Source organism: Symphalangus syndactylus, chromosome 17, assembly GCF_028878055.3.
Source record: "Symphalangus syndactylus isolate Jambi chromosome 17, NHGRI_mSymSyn1-v2.1_pri, whole genome shotgun sequence".
Classification (NCBI taxonomy): Eukaryota; Metazoa; Chordata; class Mammalia; order Primates; family Hylobatidae; genus Symphalangus; species Symphalangus syndactylus.
The window spans coordinates 16,638,498-16,658,661 of record NC_072439.2 but is presented as its reverse complement, the minus strand read 5'-3'; the positions used below and the strand labels follow the sequence as shown (position 1 = coordinate 16,658,661).

Below are 20,164 nucleotides of genomic sequence, written 5' to 3'. Positions count from 1 at the left end.
TTCTTCCTCGGTTTTCTGCTCTGCACACGTTGAAATTTCCCCCAGTTTTTCCTGCAGAACGAGAGTCGAGCGATGCCTACCCCCGCGCTCCTGCACCAGTTGGGCGCTCCCGGATGAGGCCCTACCCCTTTGGATCCACGTGGTCTGCAACCTGGTGCGAGCGGCCCGGGCTACCGGGTTGCCTGTGGTGTGGGTCCCGGGATGGAGGAGCCTCAGGCCGGCGGTGAGCGTGCGGGTTGACGGGGTGCGGAGGGTGCGCTTGTGGAAGGAGAAAGGGGCGCCCGAGAGGGTTCGGGCGGAAAAGGAGGCGTACCTGGAAGCAGAACTTGCGAAGAGCGTGCATTCCCAGTGGGCGAACGGGAATTCAAACGAAGAGAGGGTTATCTTGTAGGGGGCTACCCGTGGAGAGCAAGGCGCCCCCAGGGGTTGGATCGGTGAAATTGAGGTCGCCCCTGGGGAACAGGTGGGCAGAAAGGAGGAACCAGGTTGAGGGGACTGGAGTGCTCACGAGGTTAAGACCAATGGACCGATAGGCGCGCCCTGCAAGATTGGACCGGCAAGGAGGTGTCAGTCGACCCCATTTCCCCTTCTGCTGCAGATGCTGCTCGGTTCCCTTGTCCCCCCAATTTTACCGCGAAGCCCCAAGCCTCAGGGTCCCCTCGTTTCTCCTTGGAGGCGCTGACGGGTCCAGATACGGAGCTGTGGCTTATTCAGGCCCCTGCAGACTTTGCCCCAGACTGGTGAGTCGTCTTGTTGACGGAAAAGAGGGTCCCGGTCCAGACCCCAAGGGCGGGTTCTTGAATTTGTCACAGGAAAGAATTCGAGGTGAGTCACAGAGCACAGTGAAAGAAGCAAGTTTATTGGAAACTACTCCTTTACAGAGTAGAGTGTCCTCAGAAAGCAGGAGGAGAAACGCACAGCCCGTTGTTAGTATCTCTACTTATAAGAAACTATAAGGAACTATAGTTAAACTTGGAGTGTGCAGATAAGCTCACTAAAGGTAGGGGCTACTAGTGTTATCCACGACCATTAATCCTGCAACCTAAGCTTGCTCATTTATGTTATATTTAAGTAATGGGGGCTGCATTCTTAGGACATTTGGACATTCTGCAGGCTTGGTGGAACATGTCCTGTGTGGCCATAAGTATTCTGTAATTATAATTGGTGGTCAGCCTGGGATGTGGTTATTTTCAGGCCATAAGCATGAACCTTGTAAGTGCCTAGCTACTCACTTTAAGATGGAGTCACTCTAGTCATGTTTTATTAAAAACCAGAGGCCAGCCAGGCGCAGTGGCTCGTGCCTGTAATCCCATCACTTTGGGAGGCCAAGGCAGGCAGATCACTTGAGGTCAGGAGTTCAAGACCAGCCTGGCCAACATGGTGAAACTCTGTCTCTACTAAAAATACAAAAATTAGCCGGGCGTGGTGGCAGGTGCCTGTAATCCCAGCTATTTGAGAGGCTGAGGCAGGAGAATCGCTTGAACCCAGGAGGTGGAGGTTGCAGTGAGCCAAGATTGTGCCACTGCACTCCAGCCTAGGCAACAGAGCAAGACTCTGTCTCAAAATAAATAAATAAATAAAAACCTTCCCTCTTCTGTTCCACTTAAGCCTCTGCCCTCCCTGTTTCTCTCTGTAGCTTCAATGGGCGGCATGTGCCTCTCTCTGGCTCCCAGATTGTCAAGGGCAAGTTGGCAGGCAAGCGGCACCGCTATCGAGTCCTCAGCAGCTGTCCCCAGGCTGGAGAAGCGACCCTGCTGGCCCCCTCAACGGAGGCAGGAGGTGGACTCACCTGTGCCTCAGCCCCCCAGGGCACCCTGAGGATCCTTGAGAGTCCCCAGCAATCCCTGTCAGGGAGCCCTCTGCAGCCCATCCCAGCAAGTCCCCCACCACAGATCCCTCCTGGCCTGAGGCCTCGGTTCTGTGCCTTTGGGGGCAACCCACCAGTCACAGGGCCTAGGTCAGCCTTGGCCCCCAACCTGCTCACCTCAGGGAAGAAGAAAAAGGAGATGCAGGTGACGGAGGCCCCAGTCACTCAGGAGGCAGTGAATGGGCACAGGGCCCTGGAGGTGGACATGGCTTTGGGGTCCCCAGAAATGGATGTGCGGAAGAAGAAGAAGAAAAAAAATCAGCAGCTGAAAGAAGCAGAGGCGGCAGGACCTGTGGGGACAGAGCCCACAGTGGAGACACTGGAGCCTCTGGGAGTGCTGTTCCCATCCACCACCAAGAAGAGGAAGAAGCCCAAAGGGACAGAAACCTTCGAGCCAGAAAACAAGACAGTGAAGCCGGAACAGATTAACACTGAGCCTCTAGAAGACACAGTCCTGTCCCTGACCAAAAAGAGAAGGAGGCAAAAGGGGACGGAAGGGATGGAGCCAGAGGAGGGGATGACAGTTGAGTCTCAGCCACAGGTGAAGGTGGAGCCACTGGATGAAGCCATCCCTCTGCCCCCTACAAAGAAGAGGAAAAAAGAAAAGGGACAGATTGCAATGATGGAGCCAGGGACGGAGGCGATGGAGCCAGTGGAGCCAGAGATGAAGCCTCTGGAGTTCCCAGGGGGGACGATGGAGCCTCAACAGCCAGAAGGAGTGGAGCCTCAGGCCCAGGCAGCTCTGGCAGCTCCCAAAAAGAAGAGGAAGAAAGAAAAACAGCAAAATGCCACAGTGGAGCCAGAGCCAGAGCCAGAGGTGGTGGAGCCTGAGCTGTCGGATGACCTTGAGCCTCAGGCAGCTCCCGCATCCACCAAAAAGAAGAAGAAGAAAGAGAGCGGTCACACAATGACTGAGCTGATTCAGCCACTACAGCTTGAACTGCCAGGGGAGGGACAGCCTGAGGCCAGGGCAACTCCGGGATCCACCAAGAAGAGGAAGAAGCAGAGTCAGGAAAGCCGGATGCCAGAGACAGTGCCCCAAGAGGAGATGCCAGGGCCACCACTGAATTCAGAGTCTGGGGAGGAGGCTCCCACAGGCCGGGACAAGAAGAGGAAGAAGCAGCAGCAGCAGCCTGTGTAGTCTGCCCCCGGGAAACTGAGGAACTAAAGAAAGCTGAAGGTGCCCACCTGGGCCACCAGAAGGTGACACCCCCAGAACCCGTCCCCAGAGACTGCACCAGCGCAGCCAGCCTGGCCTGGGAGGATGCTTTATTATTACACCGGGGGTCTCCTTGGCAGCTGGGGTCATCAGGGTACTTTCAGGAAGGGCTCGTGCAGGACATCAAACAGCCTCCGGGCCTGGATGGGAGGGAGAAAAAAATGAGGAACCAGTCATTAAAGGAGCTGTTTCCTGGGTAAATCTAGAGTGGGGTTTTGGTTCTTTATTTTCCCCTACACCCTCAAGCATTTATCCATTGAGTTACAAACAAGCCAGTTACAATCTTTTTAAGTTATTATTATTAATATTATTAATTTTTTTTTTTTTGAGACGGAGTCTCGCTCTGTCGCCCAAGCTGGAGTGCAGTGGCGCGATCTCAGCTCAATGCAGGCTCCACCTCCTGGGTTCACGCCATTCTCCTGCCTCAGCCTCCCGAGTAGCTGGGACTACAGGCCCCTCCCCAGCTAATTTTTTTTTTTTTTTTTTTAAGTAGAGATGGGGTTTCACCAGGTTAGCCAGGATGGTCTCAATCTCCTGACCTCCTGATCCGCCTGCCTCGGCCTCCCAGTGCTGGGATTATAGATGTGAGCCACCGCGCCTGGCTAAGTTATTATTATTTTTTTGAGACGGTCTCATGATGTCACCCAGGCTGGAGTGCAGTGGTATGATCTTGGCTCACTGCAACCTCAGCCTCCCGAGTAACTGGGCCTACAGGTGCCCACCACCATGCCCGGCTAATTTTTGTTTTTTTTTTTTTTTTTTTTTTTTTGAGACGGAGTCTTGCTCTGTTGCCCAGGCTGGAGTGCAGTGGCGCAATCTCGGCTCACTGCAAGCTCCGCCTCCCGGGTTCACGCCATTCTCCTGCCTTAGCCTCTCCAAGTAGCTGGGACTACAGGCGCCCGCCACCACGCCCGGCTAATTTTTTATATTTTTAGTAGAGACGGGGTTTCACCGTGGTCTCGATCTCCTGACCTGGTGATCCGCCCGCCTCGGCCTCCCAAAGTGCTAGGATTACAAGCGTGAGCCACCGCGCCCGGCCAATTTTTGTATTTTTAGTAGAGACGGGGTTTCACCATATTGGCCAGGCTGGTCTCGAACTCCTGACCTCGTGAGCCGCCTGCCTTGACCTCCCAAAGTGCTAGGACAACAGGTGTGAGCCACCGCACACGGCCAAGTTATTTTAAAATGTACCATTATTATTGACTATAGTCACCTGGTTGTATTATCAAATAGTATGTCTTATTCATTCTTTCTCTTTTGTGTGTGTGTGTGTGTGCGGTACCCATTAACCTTCCCCCTCTCCCTGCCAGCCCCTAACTACCCTCCCCAGCCTCCATCTACTCTATCTCCATGAGTTCAATTGTTTTGATTTTTAGATACACAAATAAGTAAGAACATGCGATGTTTGTCTTTCTGTGCCTGGCTTATTTCACTTAACATAATAATCCCCAGTTCATTATGTTGTAATTGACAGGATCTCATGTTGTTGTTTTTTTTTGTTTGTTTGTTTGTTTTGGGAAAAAGGTCTCGTTGTGTCGCCCAGGCTGGAGTGCAGTGGCACAATCTCGGCTCACTGCAACCTCCGCCTCCCAGATTCAAGCAATTGTCTTGCCTCAGTCTCCCAAGTAGCTGAGATTACAGGCATGCACCACTACACTCAGCTAATTTTTTTACTTTTAGTAGAGATGAGGTTTCACCATGTTGGCCAGGCTGGTCTCAAACTCCTGGCCTCAAGTGATCTGCCCGCCTCGGCCTCCCAAAGTGCTGGGATTAGAGGTGTGAGCCACCGCATCCAGCCAGGATCTTGTTCTTTTTTATGGCTGAAGAGTACTCCATTGTGTATAAGTACCACATTTTCTTTGGCTGGTCATCTGCTGATGGACACAGGTTAGTTCCAAATCTTGGCAATGTGAACTGCACTGCAACAAACAGGAGTGCAGATGCCTGTTCCATACACAGATTTCCTTTCTTTGGGGATATACCCAGCAGTGGGATTGCTGGATCATGTGGAAGCTCAACTTTCAGTTTTTAGAGGAGCCTCCAAACTGTTTTCCATAATGGTTGTACTAATTTACATTCCCACCAAAAGTATATGAGAGTTCCCTTTTCTTCACATCCTCACCACCATTTGTTATTACCTGTCCTTTGGATAAAAGCCATTTTAAGGCCGGGAGCGGTGGCTCACGCCTGTAATCCCAGCACTTTGGGAGGCTGAGGTGGGTGGATCACCTGAGGTCAGGAGTTCGAGACCAGCCTGACCAACCTGGGGAAACCCCATCTCTACTAAAAATACAAAAACTAGCTGGGCATGGTAGCGGGTGCCTGTAATCCCATTTACTCAGGAGGCTGAGGCAGAAGAATTGCTTGAACCCAGGAGACAGAGGTTGCAGTGAGCCGAGATCATGCCATTGCACTCCAGCCTGGGCAACAGAGCGAGACTCCATCTCAAAAAAATAAATAAATAAGCAATTTTAATGGAGCTGAGATGGTATCTCATTATAGTTTATTTTTGGGTTTTTTTTTTTTTTTTTTTCACTTGTTGCCCAGGCTGGAGTGCAGTGGTGTGATCTCAGCTCACTGCAACCTCCGTCTTCCGGGTTCAAGAGATTCTCCTGCCTCAGCCACCCAAGTAGCTGGGATTACAGGCATGCACCACCACACCCAGCTAATTTTTGTATTTTTAGTAGAGATGCGGTTTTGCCATGTTGGCCAGGCTGATCTTGAACTGCTGACCTCAAGTGATCGCCTGCTTCGGCCTCCCAAAGTGCTGGGATTACAGGCATGAGCCACTGCGCCCAGCCTCATTGTAGTTTTGATTCACATTTTTCTGAGGATCAATGATGTGGAGTACCTTTTCATATGCCTGCTTGCCATTTGTATGTCTTTTGAGAAATGTTAATTCAAATATTTTGCCCACTTTTTGATTGGATTATTATATTTTATCCTATAGAGTTGTTAGAACTCTTATCTTCTGGTTATTGATTCCTTGTCCGATGGTTAGTTTGCAAATATTTTCTCCCATTCTGTGTGTTGTCTCTTCACTTTGTGGAATGTTTCCTTTGCTGTGCAGAAGCTTTTTATTCTTTTTTTTTTTTTTTTAATTTTTGAGACAGAGTTTCACTCTTGTTGCCCAGGCTGGAGTGCAATGGCGCTATCTTGGCTCACTGCAACCTCCACCTCCTGGGTTCAAACGATTGTCCTGCCTTAGCCTTCCAAGTAGCTGGGATTACAGGCACGTGCCACCATACCTGGCTACTTTTTTGTATTTTTCGTAAAGATGGGGTGTCTCCATGTTGGCCAGGCTGGTCCCAAACTCCTGACCTCAGGTGATCCAGCCGCCTCAGCCTCCCAAAGTGCTGGGATTACAGGCCCAAGCCACCGCACCTGGCTTAGAAGCTTTTTAACTTGATGTGATCCCATTTGTCCATTTTGCTTTAGTTTCCTATGCTTACAGGACATTACTCAAGAAATCTCTGCCCAGTTCAATGTCCTGGAGAGCTTCTCAATGTTTTCTTATAGAAGTTTCATGCATTGAGGTCTCAGATTTAAGTCTGTAATCCACTTTGATTTGATTTTTGTATATGGCGAGAGAGAGCTATCTAGTTTCATTCTTCCTCATTGGATTGCTTCTGCTTTGAGACAGGATCGCTCTGTCACCCAGGCTGGAGCATAGGAACACGCTTATAGCTCACTGCAGCCTCAACCTCCTGGGCTCAAGCAATCCTCCCACCTCAGTCTCCCCAGTAGCTGAGACTACAGGCATGTAGCAAGCTCACACCACCATGCCCAGCTATTTTTTATTATTTGTAGTAAAAGTGAGGTGTTCACTTGCCCAGGCTGGTCTCCAACTTCTGGCCTCAAGCAGTCCTCCCACCTTGGCCTCCCAAAGTGTTGGGATTACAGGCGGAAGCCACTGTGTCTGGTCTTTGGTTCTTTTTTCACCTTAAAACTTTGGGGTCTCAGGTTGTGTTTATTTGGGGCTCCCTCCTTCCCCCAACTCCTTGGGTTCTTTCCCAGAGCTCTTACCTTCTGAGGGCCCAGGCCTGGGCATAAGGCCAGATCTTCTCTCGATGCAGCGATGAGCTGTTCCAGAGACTGAAAGGTGAAAGCAAGGGGTCAGGGCAGTTGAGCACAAAAGCCTCCCCTGTCCCAGCTGAGGAGGGGCCTCAGATATTTCCTGGGGGAGGTGAGGGCCTGTGGGAAGGCAGGATGGGCCAAGGGGTGGGCAGGGAGATGGAAGGAAATGGGTGACAGGCTTTCTAAAAAAGGCAAGCGGACAGAAATGCCTATGGGGCAGGGGAGCCATTCCTTACTCCAAATGTGGTCAGGAGGGTCTGACTGTCCGTTTTGTTGACTGACTTCACGGTGGTCAGACATTCAGTCACCTGGAAAGGGTGGAGGCAGGAGTGTGTCAGAAGAAGAAAGGCCAGGAAGACTGAGCCTAGGAGGGCGGGGCTGGGTCACAGCTGTGTCCCCAGACTGCCTGGCATGCAGGAAGCACTCAATAAACGCTTTTTTTCCCAACTGATTAAAAAGTCATCTCAGGCTGGGCGTGGTGGCTCATGCCTAATAATCCCAGCACTTTGGGAGGCCGAGGCGGGAGGATCACCTGAGGCCAGGAGTTCAAGACCAGCCTGGCCAACATAGTGAAACCCCATCTTTACTAAAAAATACAAAAATTAAGGCCGGGCGCTGTGGCTCACGCCTGTAATCCCAGCACTTTGGGAGGCCGAGGCGGGCGGATCACGAGGTCAGGAGATCGAGACCATCCTGGCTAACATGGTGAAACCCCGTCTCTACTAAAAATACAAAAAATTAGCCGGGCGAGGTGGCGGGCGCCTGTAGTCCCAGCTACTCGGGAGTCTGAGGCAGGAGAATGGCGTGAATCCGGGAGGTGGAGCTTGCAGTGAGCCGAGATCGTGCCACTGCACTCCAGCCTGGGCGACAGAGCCAGACTCCATCTCAAAAAAAAAAAAAAAAAAAAAAAAAAATACAAAAATTAGACAGGCATGGTTGCGGGCACCTGTAGTCCCAGCTACTCGGGAGGCTCAGGCAGGAGAATCACTTGAACCTGGGAGGCAGAGGTTGCAGTGAGCTGAGATCATGCCATTGCACTCTAGCCTGGGCAGCAGAGTGAGACTCCCATCTCAAAAAAAAAAAAAAAAAAAAAAGAGGAATTAGGCAGGCAATTGGGCAGAGGGAACAGAAGGGGCAAGTGCTTGGAGAAGTGAGCTAGGCCTGGGAGAAGTGAAGTGTGAAGTGGGGGCCACAGGGCTTCTGAGCCTGACGGACCCTTGTTGAGCCTGGTGAGAAGCCTGGGCTTTCCCTCGGGGTACTGGGGAGCCATGGGAGGGTTTTGAGCTGGGGAGGGTAGCAGCAGATTTGTGCTCAGGAAAACCCCTCTAGCTGCAGTTTTGGTGGGATGGGCCAGGGAAGACGAGGCCCAGGGATGAATGGACAGTGCCTTAAGATTGGAACTGAAGCTCAACCACCCAGGAGCTGCGGGGAGGCCCAGGCAGGGATGGGAGGTGAGGTGGCCTCACCCGGGAGGCGAAGTCCTGCTCTAGCTTCTCCATCAGGAGGTCCGCTGGTTTCTGCTCATAGGCCTTGTAGGTCTCCAGGTACCGCCCAGCTTCCTCGGGGCTGGGATAACAGGATACAGGGCAGCCGGGAGGTGAGGTATCAGATTGTAGATTTGCTTCATTATGGTCAGTCGTAAGAACTGCCAATACTAGGCCGGGCGCAGTGGCTCACGCCTGTAATCCCAGCACTTTGGGATGATGAGGCCAGCGGATCATCTGAGGTCAGGAGTTTGAGACCAGCCTGGCCAACATGGTGAAACCCCGTTTCTACTAAAAATACAAAAAAGTAGCTGGGCTTGGTGGCACGTGCCTGTAGTCCCAGCTACTCAGGAGGCTGAGGCAGGAGAATCGCCTGAACCCAGGAGGCGGAGGTTGCAGTGAGCGGAGATCACGCCATTGCACTCCCGCTTGGGCAACAGGAGTAAAACTCCATCTCAAAAAAAAAAAAAAAAAAAAATGGATGGGCGCGGTAGCTCACACCTGTAATCCCAGAACTTTGGGAGGCCGAGGTGGGCGGATCACGAGGTCAGGAGATCGAGACCATCCTGGCCAACATGGTGAAACCCCATCTCTACTGAAAATACAAAAAATTAGCCGGGCGTGGTGGCAGGCGCCTGTAGTCCCAGCTACTTGGGAGGCTGACGCATGAGAATGGCATGAACCTGGGAGGCGGAGCTTGCAGTGAGTCGAGACTGAGCCACTGTACTCCAGCCTGGGCGACAGAGTGAAGACTCGGTCTCAAAAAAAAAAAAAAAATTGTTGATGCTAAAAATCAAAGTATCAAAGTTCCAGCCCATCCCCCCTGCCAAATACAACCTGGTAGTAATCACTGCTGGACGCATCTTGATATCTTTTCTGGCTACAGGTGAGCTCTTGGGAGCCCGACCTCACTTCTGCCTGGGTAACCCTGGGCCAGTGGTTTGCTCTCTGGGCCTCAGTTTCCTCACTGTAAAGTGGGGTGGTCAGGCATAGTGGCTCATGCTTGTAATCCCAGCACTTTGGGAGGCTGAGGCAGGAGGATCACTTGAGCTCAAGAGTTCGAGACCAGCCGGGACAACATAGCAAGGTGTCGTCTCCACAAAAAATTAAAAATTAGCCAGGCGTGGTGGTGCGTGCCTTTAGTCTCAGCTGCTCAGGAGGCTGAGGCAGGAGGACTGCCTGAGCCTGGTAAGTTGAGGCTTCAGTAACCTGTGATAGCACCACTGCACTCCAGCCTCAGCAACAGAGCAAGACCCTGTCTCAAAAAATTAATAATAGACTCCACTGTTGAGATGGGTCTGAAGGGGGCATGGTGTTTCCCATGGTGTGGGTGCCGTAGACAGCGGGGGACTGAAAGAGGAGCAGGCCTGAGTCCTGCTGCCCCTCCAGATCCCAGTCCAGCTATGGCCCCCATCATGGCTGAGGGAGGGGTATCCTGGCCAGGGCCTGGTGCCTACTTCAGCAGGAAGGCCCGACTCTCCTTCCGCCACCAGCTGCATGACATAGCATCGGCCAATGACTCCACCATTTAAAGGGGACAACGAGGAGCTGAACCTCCAGGAAGGCTTAGCAAGCTTCCCACCCCAGATTTCTCAGCGATCCTAATGTCCACCTCCCCAAGTCCTTTCTAACCTTCTCATTAAATGTGTTCATAGTCGCTAAAAAAAAAAAAAAATTAATAACAAAGTGGGGAGGATGGTATGACTGTGAAGATCAGAGAATACTCTGGAATGCTCTGTAAGTGCCAAAAGCCGCGCCTGGCACTGCTGAAGAAATGTTAGCTATTTTGGAAGGGAAGTCAGCACACAAAGTGTTTGTACTGAGTTTGATAGGAGGAAAACCAGAAGCATTGCTTATTTTCCCACTGCAGCAAGAAGCCAACCTCATGAAATGTTCAGCTTCCAGCCGGGCACAGTGGCTCACGCCTGTAATCCCAGCACTTTGGGAGGGTGAGGCGGGAGGATCACCTGAGGTCAGGAGTTCAAGACCAGCCTGGCCAACATGGCAAAACCCCGTCTCTACTAAAAATACAAAAAAATTAGCTGGGCGTGGTGGTGCACACCTGTAATCCCAGCTACTTGGGAGGCTGAGGCAGGAGAATTGCTTGAACCCCCAAGGCAGAGCCGAGATCGTGCCACTGCACTTCAACCTGGGGGACAGAGTGAGGCTCTGTATCAAAAAAAAAAAAAAAAAAATTAAGACCTTGTGTTACAGATGAGGAAACTGAAGGCCAGAGAGAGGCAGTGCCTGCATCTGGCCTACACAGGAAGGAGAAGGGAAGGACTGGGCAGCGTGGGATCGGGGAGCAGGGACCAATCCCAGGTGGAGCCTGAATGAGGCGGAGAAGCCCTCATCTCACCTCCAGGCGAGGATCAGTGTGCAGTCGGCCAGGATACACATCTTAGCCAGCTCCTTGAGGGCCTGCTGGGGATCTTTCTGGAGGAGAAAATCAGAATTAGAAACCTAGAAGCCAGGAATTACAAAAATGGGCCAGGCATAGTGGCAGGCTCCTGTAATCCCAGCTACTAGGGAAGCTGAGGCGGGAGAATTGCTTGAACCCGGGAGGCAGAGGTTGCAGTGAGCCAAGGTCGTGCCACTGCACTCCAACCTGGGCAACAGAACGAGACTCTGTCTCAAAAAAAAAAAAAAAAAAAAAGAACAAAAAAGGAATTAAAGCCTGAAAACACAGTAGCTCAGGATGCCAAGAGCCTCTCACCCAATTGTCACTCTCTAAGCTCCTACTGGGTGCCCGGCCCGTGCTAAGCAGTGCTAGGACCCAGCAGTGGCTGAGACAGCCCTGACTCTGCCCTCCCAGGGCTCACAGTCTGATGAGCAGGACAGACCTGTCCCCAGACATTGATGATCTGGAGTGGCCAGGGCTGCGATGTGGGAGCCAGAAGACAGACTGAGCCTGCCTGGGGGATCAGGGAGGGCTTCTTGGAGGAGGGGACATTTGAGCTGAGACCCAAAGGAGGATGAGGAGGAGGAAAGGATGAAAAGGAGACCAGAAAAGGGAATTCCAGACATAGAGAACAGCATGGGCAAAGGATGGGAGGGGAAAGAGGGCTTGAGGAATTATAATTCGCTCCCTATGGGAGAGAGGATGTGAAATTCCATGAGGAGCATGGAATCTTAGAGAGGCACCTGGAGAACTGGGTAGAGGTTGGAGGTCACACAGGACCCCATAGGTCATGGAAGGGAGCAGAACTTTCTCCTAGGGTGCTTAGGAGCCATGGGAGTTTTATGATTTTTTTTTTTTTTTTCAGACAGTGTCTCACTTTGTTGCCCAGGCTGGAGTGCAGTGACATGATCTTGGCTCATTGCAACCTCCACCTCTCAGGTTCAAGCAATTCTCCTGCCTCAGCCTCCCAAGTAGCTGGGACTATAGGTGCACACCACCATATTTTTTGTATTTTGTAGAGATGGGGTCTTCCTATGTTGCCCAGATTAGTCTCGAACTCTTGGCCTCAAGTGATCCTCCTGCCTCAGCCTCTCAAAGAGCTAGGATTACAGGCATGAGCCACTGCACCCGACCCAATGGAAGAGGATTGCTTGAGGCTAGGAGTTCAAGAACAGACTGGGTAACATAGGAAGCCCCTGTCTCTAAAAATTAAAAAAAAAATCACCCGGTGGGGGTGGCTCACGCCTATAATCTCAACACTTTGGGATCACCTGAGATCAGAAGTTCAAGACAAGCCTGACCAACATGGTGAAACCCCGTCTCTACTAAAAATACAAAATATTAGCCGGTCATCGTGGTATGCGCTTGTAATCCCAGCTACTTGGGAGGCTGAGTCAGGAGAATCACCTGAACCCAGGAGGCGGAGGTTGCAGTGAGCCAAGATTGCACCACTACACTCCAGTATGGGCGAAAGGGCGAGACTCTCTCTCAAAACAATCAATCAATCAATCTATCAATCAATAAAAATTAGCCAGGCCTGGTGTCATCCCTGTTGCTCTGGAGGCTGAGGCAGGAGAATCGTTTGAACCCAGGAGGCAGAGGTTGCAGTGAGCCAAGATCTCGCCATTGCACTCCAACCTGGGCGACAGAGGAGACTCCGTCTTAAAAAAATAAAAGAGAGAGATATGGCCAGGCGCGGTGGCTCATGCCTGTAATCCCAGCCTTTGGGAGGCCGAGATGGGTGGATCACCTGAGGTCAGGAGTTCAAGACCAGCCTGGCCAACATGGTGAAAACCAGTCTCTACTAAAAATACAAAAATTAGCCGGGTGTGGTGGTGAATGCCTATAATCCCAGCTACTCAGAAGGCTGAGGCAGGAGAATCGCTTGAGCCCGGAGGCGAAGGTTGCAGTGAGCCAAGATCGACTCATTGCATTCCAGCCTGGGCAACAAGAGCAAAACTCTGTCTCAAACAAACAAACAAACAAAAAACAAAAAGAAGAGATATTTAGGTGGCAGAGATCTGGGACTAACTGAAGGGGATGTGGGGAAAGAGGAAATAGATAATTTTGCCCTCCCCTCTCCTTGCCAACATAGTGTCTTGGTGACCCATGTCAATCTCAGATGTGAAAAACGTTTCTGGCTGAGGTTTAGCTGCATTTCCTCTTGGAAGGGATTCAACAGCCCACTGCACAACCTCGAAGCCCAGTGAGGCTGGCTAGGGAGCGACCCCTGCTTACCACATCCACCTGGACGAGCAGGACCCGCAAGGCGAAGTTCTTCCCCAGGCTCTGCAGCCGCCCATGGATATAGTCTGGGTGCAGGTTGTGGTAGCGGAGGCTGGTGGGGCAGGGAGCGGGAGTTGAGAGGTCTCAGTCTCTTCGAGACCCCCAAAGCCCTTTTCCCTCTCACTAGAATACTAAGGGCTCAGAGTACGGCACGGGGGACAGAGGGTCCTGAGGCCCACAGAGGGTAAGTCACTTGCCCCAGGTCACTCTTCCAAGATGCTCCGCAGGGATTGGCAGCCAGGCCACATGGCTGTGGTTACCAGAAGACTAGACCCCTGGCTTCTTCATGAAGAGGGGAAGAGACTTGGGCTTCAGGGGGAGAACAGGTGCCAGGGGTCCTAGAGAGTGTGGGCACGGGGACACTGTGTGGCTCGCGGTGGGAAGCAGGGCGCACTGCCAGCCCATCTGCTCTGGCCTCAGAGGGCTATGGTGAGGGCTTTATGACCCAGGGAACTGGGAGTGGCTCTGCCCAGCAGTCTGCAGCTCTCACAGCCTGCGGGGAGCACAGGAACTCGGAGGTTTCACTTCCTCTCTCTGGCCCTGTCTGCAGAGGGGCCCCTGGGTTGGAGGGGAAAGTTGTTTAACTAGGGTAGAGATGGGAGAAATCTTGCCTCTCGTCAACTCCAGTCAAGGATGTCTGGGACATGAGTGACCCAGTCCCTCCTCCGTCAGATCCAGGAGTCTGGGCCCAGCCCCTCCTCCCTTAGACCCAGGAGTCCAGGCCCCCAGCCCCTCCTCCCTGAGACCCCAGGAGTCTAGGCCCCCAGCCCCTCCTGCCTCAGACCCAGGAGTCTAGGCCCCAGCCCCTCCTCCCTCAGATCCCCAGGAGTCCGGCCCCCAGCCCTTCCTCCCCCAGACCCAGGAGTCCAGACCCCAGCCCCTCCTTCCTGACACCCAGGAGTTCAGGCCCCAGCCCCTCCTCCCTCAGACCTAGGAGTCCGGCCCCCAGCCCCTCCCTTCTGAGACCCAGGAGTCCAGCCCCCAGCCCCTCCCTTCTGAGAACCAGGAGTCCAGCCCCCAGCCCCTCCTCCCTCAGACCCAGGAGTCTGGCCCCCAGCCCCTCCTTCCTGAGACCCAGGAGTTTGGGCCACAGCTCTTGTTGCACTGGGCACCTCCAGGCCAAGACCCCCTGCCTCCAACACAGGGTCCCACCAAGGCCCAGAACCTGCCGGACCATGCCCAGAGGTTTCTCATAGAACAGTCCAGAACACTGGGACATGACCCACCCAGGCCAGTGGGGTGCCCTTCCTGAAGGCTGGGGTGGCGCCGCAGAGCTCACCTGAGGAACAGGGCACAGGTGCTCTGGCCCAGCACATAGTCGGGGATTACGTCGCCAAATTCCCAGGGCACGTTGCGCACGAACTTCAGTACGGGATTGCCCCTCTGGGGAGGGACGAAGGGCAGAAGCCATCAATAGGGATGACCCTTGGTAACCACAGGGCCCTCTTCCACCTCTTCTTGCACCTCCTCCCTCCTCCCACCTCTTCCCACACCTCCTGCCTCCTCGCACCTCTTCCCGCACCTCCTCCCTCCTCCCACCTGTGCCCGGGTCTTTTCCAGCTTCTCTCTCCTCCTCCTAACCCTGGACAGTCCCTGGTCCTCTGATCCAGGCTCCTCCCCTCCACGCCCACTGGTACCAGGCCTTTCCTAAAGGGTCCCCGGGTCTGTCTCCAGCTCAGCCCTCTCCTCCAGCCCCAGTCTGCGTGTCCTGTGGTCCTGAACACTTCCTGCCCTCATGCCTGGCAAATTTTTGTGTTTTTAGTAGAGATGGGGTTTCACCATGTTGGCCAGACTGGTCTCGAACTCCTGACCTCAGGTGATCCACCTGCCTCAGCCTCCCAAAGTGCTGGGATTACAGGCGTGAGCCACCACACCCGGCCTCATTCAGTACATTTTGAATAAATTAACAAACCTGGGGTCAGGAAACAGAGCTGCACCAATACAGCCACAGCCCCAGCAAGTAGAGCTGGGGCACTCTCAACCCACACACCGCTGTTGAATGAATGAATGAATGGCGAGAACCAAGTAGCTGGAACTCAGACCTCCTTCCACTGGAGTCATCCCTAGAACAGCGTTTCCCACTGAAAACCTCAAGGCCCCACTTCTCCATCTCCCTCCTCACCTGCCGAGGGCTCACAATGATGCTGTTGGATTTTGCCCCGGGTTTCAGGGCCTGGTTAGGGGTCTCTCCTGCCAGGGGCTCTGACCCTGTGGGGCACGTGGCCCCAGCCCCTCCCAGAGGCCGTGAGATGGCATATTCAGCATAGGTCTGAGGGGCTGCCTGGGCCGAGGTGTCCACAGTGGGAAGGCTCTGTGTGGATCTGAATAAGGGCTTGGCCTGTGGGGAGAAAGGGAGTTTGCAGGGGACTGGTTGGGGTGAGCAGGGGACATCTGAGGCCCTGTGAGTTCCTCTCCCCTTTCCTTTTCTTTTTCTTTTTTTTTTTTTTTTTGAGACAGTCTTGCTCTGTCACCCAGGCTGGAGTGCAGTGGCACTATCTTGGCTCATTGCAACCTCCACCTCCCAGGTTCAAGCAATTCGGCCTCAGCTTCCCGAGTAGCTGAGATTACAGGTGCCCACCACCATGCCCAGCTAATTTTTTTTTTTTTTTTTTTTGAGATGGAGTCTTGCTCTGTCACCCAGGCTGGAGTGCAGTGGCGTGATCTCGGCTCACCGCAACCTCCGCCTCCCAGGTTCAAGCGATTCTCCTGTCTCAGCCTCCCGAAGAGCTGGGACTACAGGCATATACCACCACGCTGGCTAATTTTTGTATTTTTAGTAGAGACAGGGTTTCAACATGTTGTCCAGGCTGATCTCAAACTCCTGACCTCAGGTGATCCGCCCGCCTCAGCCTCCCAAAGTCCTGGGATTACAGGTGTGAGCCACAGCACTTGACCCCTCTTCCCTCTTTAGGGCTGCCCATCCTCCTTCCTCCTAATGTCCCTTCCAGAAGGCTGAGAGCTCAAAATCTGAATTCAGCCACTTCTCCCCAACTCCTCAGCCTCCACTCTGGTCCCAGCCACCAGCGTTTCACCCTTGGACCACTGAAGTCACTTCCTCACCAGCTCCTTGCCCACACCCTCGCCCCCTGGAAGTCTGTTCCCTAACTAAGTCCTCATGTCCCTCCTCTGCTCAGAGCTGGTGGGTGCCTCCTGCCTCAGAGTGAAAGCCAAAGCTGTCACCATCACCCACAAGGCTCTAGATCTGTCCCTGCTCCTTGCCTCAGAAACTACACCTTCTGGCCGGGCGCGGTGGCTCACGCTTGTAATCCCAGCACTTTGGGAGGCCGAGGCGGGCGGATCACGAGGTCAGGAGATCGAGACCATCCTGGCTAACACGGTGAAACCCCGTCTCTACTAAAAATACAAAAAATTAGCCGGGCATGTTGGCGGGCGCCTGTAGTCCCAGCTACTCGGGAGGCTGAGGCAGGAGAATGGCGTGAACCCGGGAGGCGGAGCTTGCAGTGAGCCGAGATCGTGCCACTGCACTCCAGCCTGGGCGACAGAGCAAGACTCTGTCTCAAAAAGAAAAAAAAAAAAAAAAAAAAAAAAAAGAAACTACACCTTCTACCGCTTCTCCCTTGCTTTCTCTACTCCAGCCCCACTGGACTTCGTGCTGCCCTTGAACGCGGCAGGCTCTCTCTGACCTCAGGGCTTTGGCACTGGCTGTTCCCTCTACCCCAGATGTCGCCATGGCTGACTCCCTCACCTCTTTCAGGTCTCTACCAAGATGTCACCTCCTCAGAGAGGCCCTCCCTTGACCTTCCTATCTAAAGTAGGAAGGGGCCAGGCATGGTGGCACATGCCTGTAAATCCCAGCACTTTGGGAGGCCGAGATGGGCGGATCACTTGAGGTTCGAGACCAGCCTGACCAACATGGTGAAACCCATCTCTACTAAAAATACAAAAATTAGCCAGGCGCGCTCCTGTAATCCCAGTTACTCAGGAGGCTGAGGCAGGAGAATCGCTTGAACCCAGGAGGCAGAGGTTGCAGTGAGCCGAGTTGGCACCAGTGCACTCCCGCCTGGGCAACAGAGTGAGGCTCTGTCTCAAAAAAATAAATAAATAAAATAAATAAATAAATAAAGTAGGAAGGTCCTCTCCCCCATCACGTCCTATATTCTTAGCCCACTTTCCTTTTCTTCATAGCTAATGCTCATCACCAGTTGATTGTTTTCCCTTAGGAAGGAGATTTCAATATTGCCACGTCCTTCTATTTACCAAAATATGTCTAAAGTGTAGATTTTTTTAAGATTGCAAAACCTGGCGATTCTTAAACATGAGCAATAAATTCATGTCTTGAAAAATCAGGGTGCTGGCCTCGTAAAACACATCAGGTGCTACCTGCTGAATGCCAATGTCTGGCCTCTGCCTTAGCCCTCTCTTAGAACCACCCATCCATTTCACAGATGGGGAAACTGGGACCTGCGGAGGACCAAGGACTGTTTCCCCAAGTCGTCCGTGGCCCCCAAACCCACTAACCCACACCCTGGTCCCACAGGCCCCAACCTATCCTCTTCTTCCTAACACCCCCCAGCCTCCCAGGGGCCCCGCATCTCCTTGTCCTACCACTCCAGGAGGGACCTCATCCTCGTCGAGGGGTATCACAAATTTCTTCCTTGCTGGCGGCCCTGAGGGCTGGGGCACCCCCTCTTTGTCCTTCCCAGGGTCCATCTGGAGCCTGAAAGGGAAGGTGCCAGGAGGGAGTGAGCCATTGGCATCTACGTTCTCATCCCCCAGCAGGAACCCCGACTCACAGCCGTCCCCCACAAAACTCCGAGAGCTCCACAGCGTCAGGTCCCAAACACCCAGCGCCCGAGGCTCTGTAACGCCCCGCCCCTTGGACATCCACCTTCGGCTCGCCCCGCCCCTTACAGGTCCACAAGTCCCATCGCTCCGCCTCTCGCCCCCACCGGATTCTATTGGCTCCGTCCCCCGCCTTCCGTTCGTCCGGCCCCCGGGGCTAGCATCTGGACGCCCTCCCCACGCCTGGCCGTGTCCATCTCTCAGACTCGGCAATGATTGGCTTCCGCGGCTGCCAATCTCCACCCGCAGTCTCCGCCTCCCGCCCCTCTGGTCCAGACCTCACGGTTTCAGCGCCCGGAGGCCTCACCTGCTGGTCTTGGAGCCTCAAGGGAAAGACTGGAGAGGGATCGAGGCGGCCCACCGCCAGCACAGCCAGCGCGGCCCAGGGCTCGCCGCACTTCCGGCCTCTCTGGCCCCGCTCCCCAGGAGAGTAGAGCATAGAGCAGGGCGATCTCTGTACAACTCTCTATGGTCCTGGAGGACCGTGGAGGTCGTGGCCGGAGAGAGATGTGGCCTCAGAGGATCTGGCTCCCAAACTGTTCAGTTCCAAAGCCCTTACTGAGCGCTTCCGTGTGCCCGGAATCCTGGCAGGGCTCAGTGGAGAAGAGATCGCAGGAGATCCAACTTTGTTCCTCCTCTCAGTAAGGAGAGACTTAAGTCTGAATCCCACTGAGACATTGACTTGGCCTCAGTTTCCCCATTCATTCATTTATTCCACACCTATTCCCCCCACGCGCTTCCTCTCTTCCCGGTCCTGTGCGAGTCTGTGCTGGTGACACAGCAGTGACCAACGACAGCCCCGTGTTGTCCTCCCGGAGCTTACGGTTCAGTAAGGGACACAGACACGTTCCCAGTGATGACCCAGAATGGGCAGGTCTGGGATAGAAGATCCCGGGAGAGTCGTGGGATGGGGGTCGGGGGAGCCCCTGACTCAGCCCCGGAGTCCGGAAGGGCTTCCTGGAGGAAGGGACATCTGAGTAGGGGCCTGGCTGATGAGTTAGTATTAGTCACTTCCTGAAAGGATAGGATCACACTTGTAACTTGCAGCTCTCTGATTACTAAGGAAATGGAATGTTTTTTTTGTGAATGTATTGGTCTTATAAATTTTGTCTTCTGTGAATTGCTTGCTCATATTCCTTGTCCATTTTTTAAATGGGTTGTATGGCTCTTTTATTACTATTAATTTCTAGGGGTACTTTATGGATTCTGATTCTAATCCTTAGTTACCTATATTGCAAACATTTCCTCCTAGTTTCTACTTTAGGCTTTAACTTTAGTTATTTTTGGCACAGAAGTTATTTGTGTTTATGCGCGACTATTTATCAGTCTGTTTCGTTCTGACTTTTGCTTTTGGTGTGTTAAGAGCCCTGCCATAACCCAGGGTCATAATGATAAATTCTTTTTTTTTCTTTTTTTTTTTTTTTCGGAGTTTCACTCTTATTACCCAGGCTGGAGTGCAATGACGCGATCTCAGTTCACTGCAACCTCCACCTCCCAGGTTCAAGCGATTCTCCTGCCTCCTTAGTAGCTGGGATTACAGGCATGCGCCACCATGCCCGGCTAATTTTTTTTTATTATTATTTTTAGTAGAGACGGGGCTTCACCATGTTGGCCAGGCTGGTCTCAAACTCCTGACCTCAGGTGATCCACCTGCCTCAGCCTCCCAAAGTGCTGGGATTACAGTGCACAGCTATAATGATATATTCTATCATTTCTTTTATCTACATAAAAGATAAAAGCCCCGTGTTGTCCTCCCAGAGCTTACGGTTCAGTGAGGGACACAGACACGGTCCCAAACAGTGATGGCCTAGAATGAGCAGGTCATCTGGCTTTAATCTATGTAAGATTTATTTATGTATTTTTTTTTTTTTGAGATGGAGTTTTGCTCTTGTTGCCCAGGCTGGAGTGCAATGGCACAATCTAGGCTCACTGCAACCTCTGCCACCCAGATTCAAAAATTCTCCTGCCTCAGTCTCCCAAGTAGCTGGGATTACAGGCGCCCATCCAACTAACTTTTGTATTTTTAG

General features: G+C 52.8%; 3 protein-coding genes across 16 annotated transcripts; 2 read left to right on the top strand and 1 right to left on the bottom strand.

The window, feature by feature from the left end:
• The first annotated feature begins 25 nt into the window (after window positions 1-25).
• POLR1G (RNA polymerase I subunit G) lies at window positions 26-3,287 on the top strand. 2 transcript variants are annotated; one of them, XM_055249513.2, is made up of 3 exons: window positions 26-223; window positions 599-740; window positions 1,637-3,287. In XM_055249513.2, the coding sequence occupies exons 1-3, from the start codon at window positions 202-204 to the stop codon at window positions 3,006-3,008; spliced, it is 1,536 nt and encodes a 511-aa protein (XP_055105488.2). In that variant the 5' UTR covers window positions 26-201; the 3' UTR covers window positions 3,009-3,287. The 2 variants fall into 2 exon arrangements, with proteins under 2 accessions (XP_055105488.2, XP_055105486.2); XM_055249511.2 differs by having other exon boundaries at window positions 26-229.
• ERCC1 (ERCC excision repair 1, endonuclease non-catalytic subunit) lies at window positions 3,120-19,250 on the bottom strand. Of its 13 annotated transcripts, XM_063620821.1 has the most exons (10): window positions 18,089-18,206; window positions 17,901-18,012; window positions 15,457-15,672; window positions 14,614-14,717; window positions 13,287-13,386; window positions 11,007-11,083; window positions 8,630-8,729; window positions 7,400-7,471; window positions 7,113-7,181; window positions 3,120-3,226 (listed from the first exon to the last, which is right to left on the bottom strand). In XM_063620821.1, exons 2-10 carry the CDS (start codon window positions 18,003-18,005, stop codon window positions 3,176-3,178), a joined length of 894 nt encoding a protein of 297 aa, XP_063476891.1. In that variant the 5' UTR covers window positions 18,006-18,012; window positions 18,089-18,206; the 3' UTR covers window positions 3,120-3,175. The 13 variants fall into 13 exon arrangements, with proteins under 13 accessions (XP_063476891.1, XP_055105509.1, XP_055105510.1 ...); XM_055249534.2 differs by lacking the exons at window positions 15,457-15,672; window positions 18,089-18,206 and adding an exon at window positions 18,416-19,250; XM_055249535.2 differs by lacking the exons at window positions 15,457-15,672; window positions 18,089-18,206 and adding an exon at window positions 18,445-18,577.
• On the top strand, window positions 9,940-10,316 carry LOC129467008 (uncharacterized protein C17orf114-like). The gene has a single exon (XM_055251224.2). The coding sequence runs from the start codon at window positions 9,940-9,942 to the stop codon at window positions 10,177-10,179; it is 240 nt and encodes a 79-aa protein (XP_055107199.1). The 3' UTR covers window positions 10,180-10,316.
• Window positions 19,251-20,164: the final 914 nt, after the last annotated feature.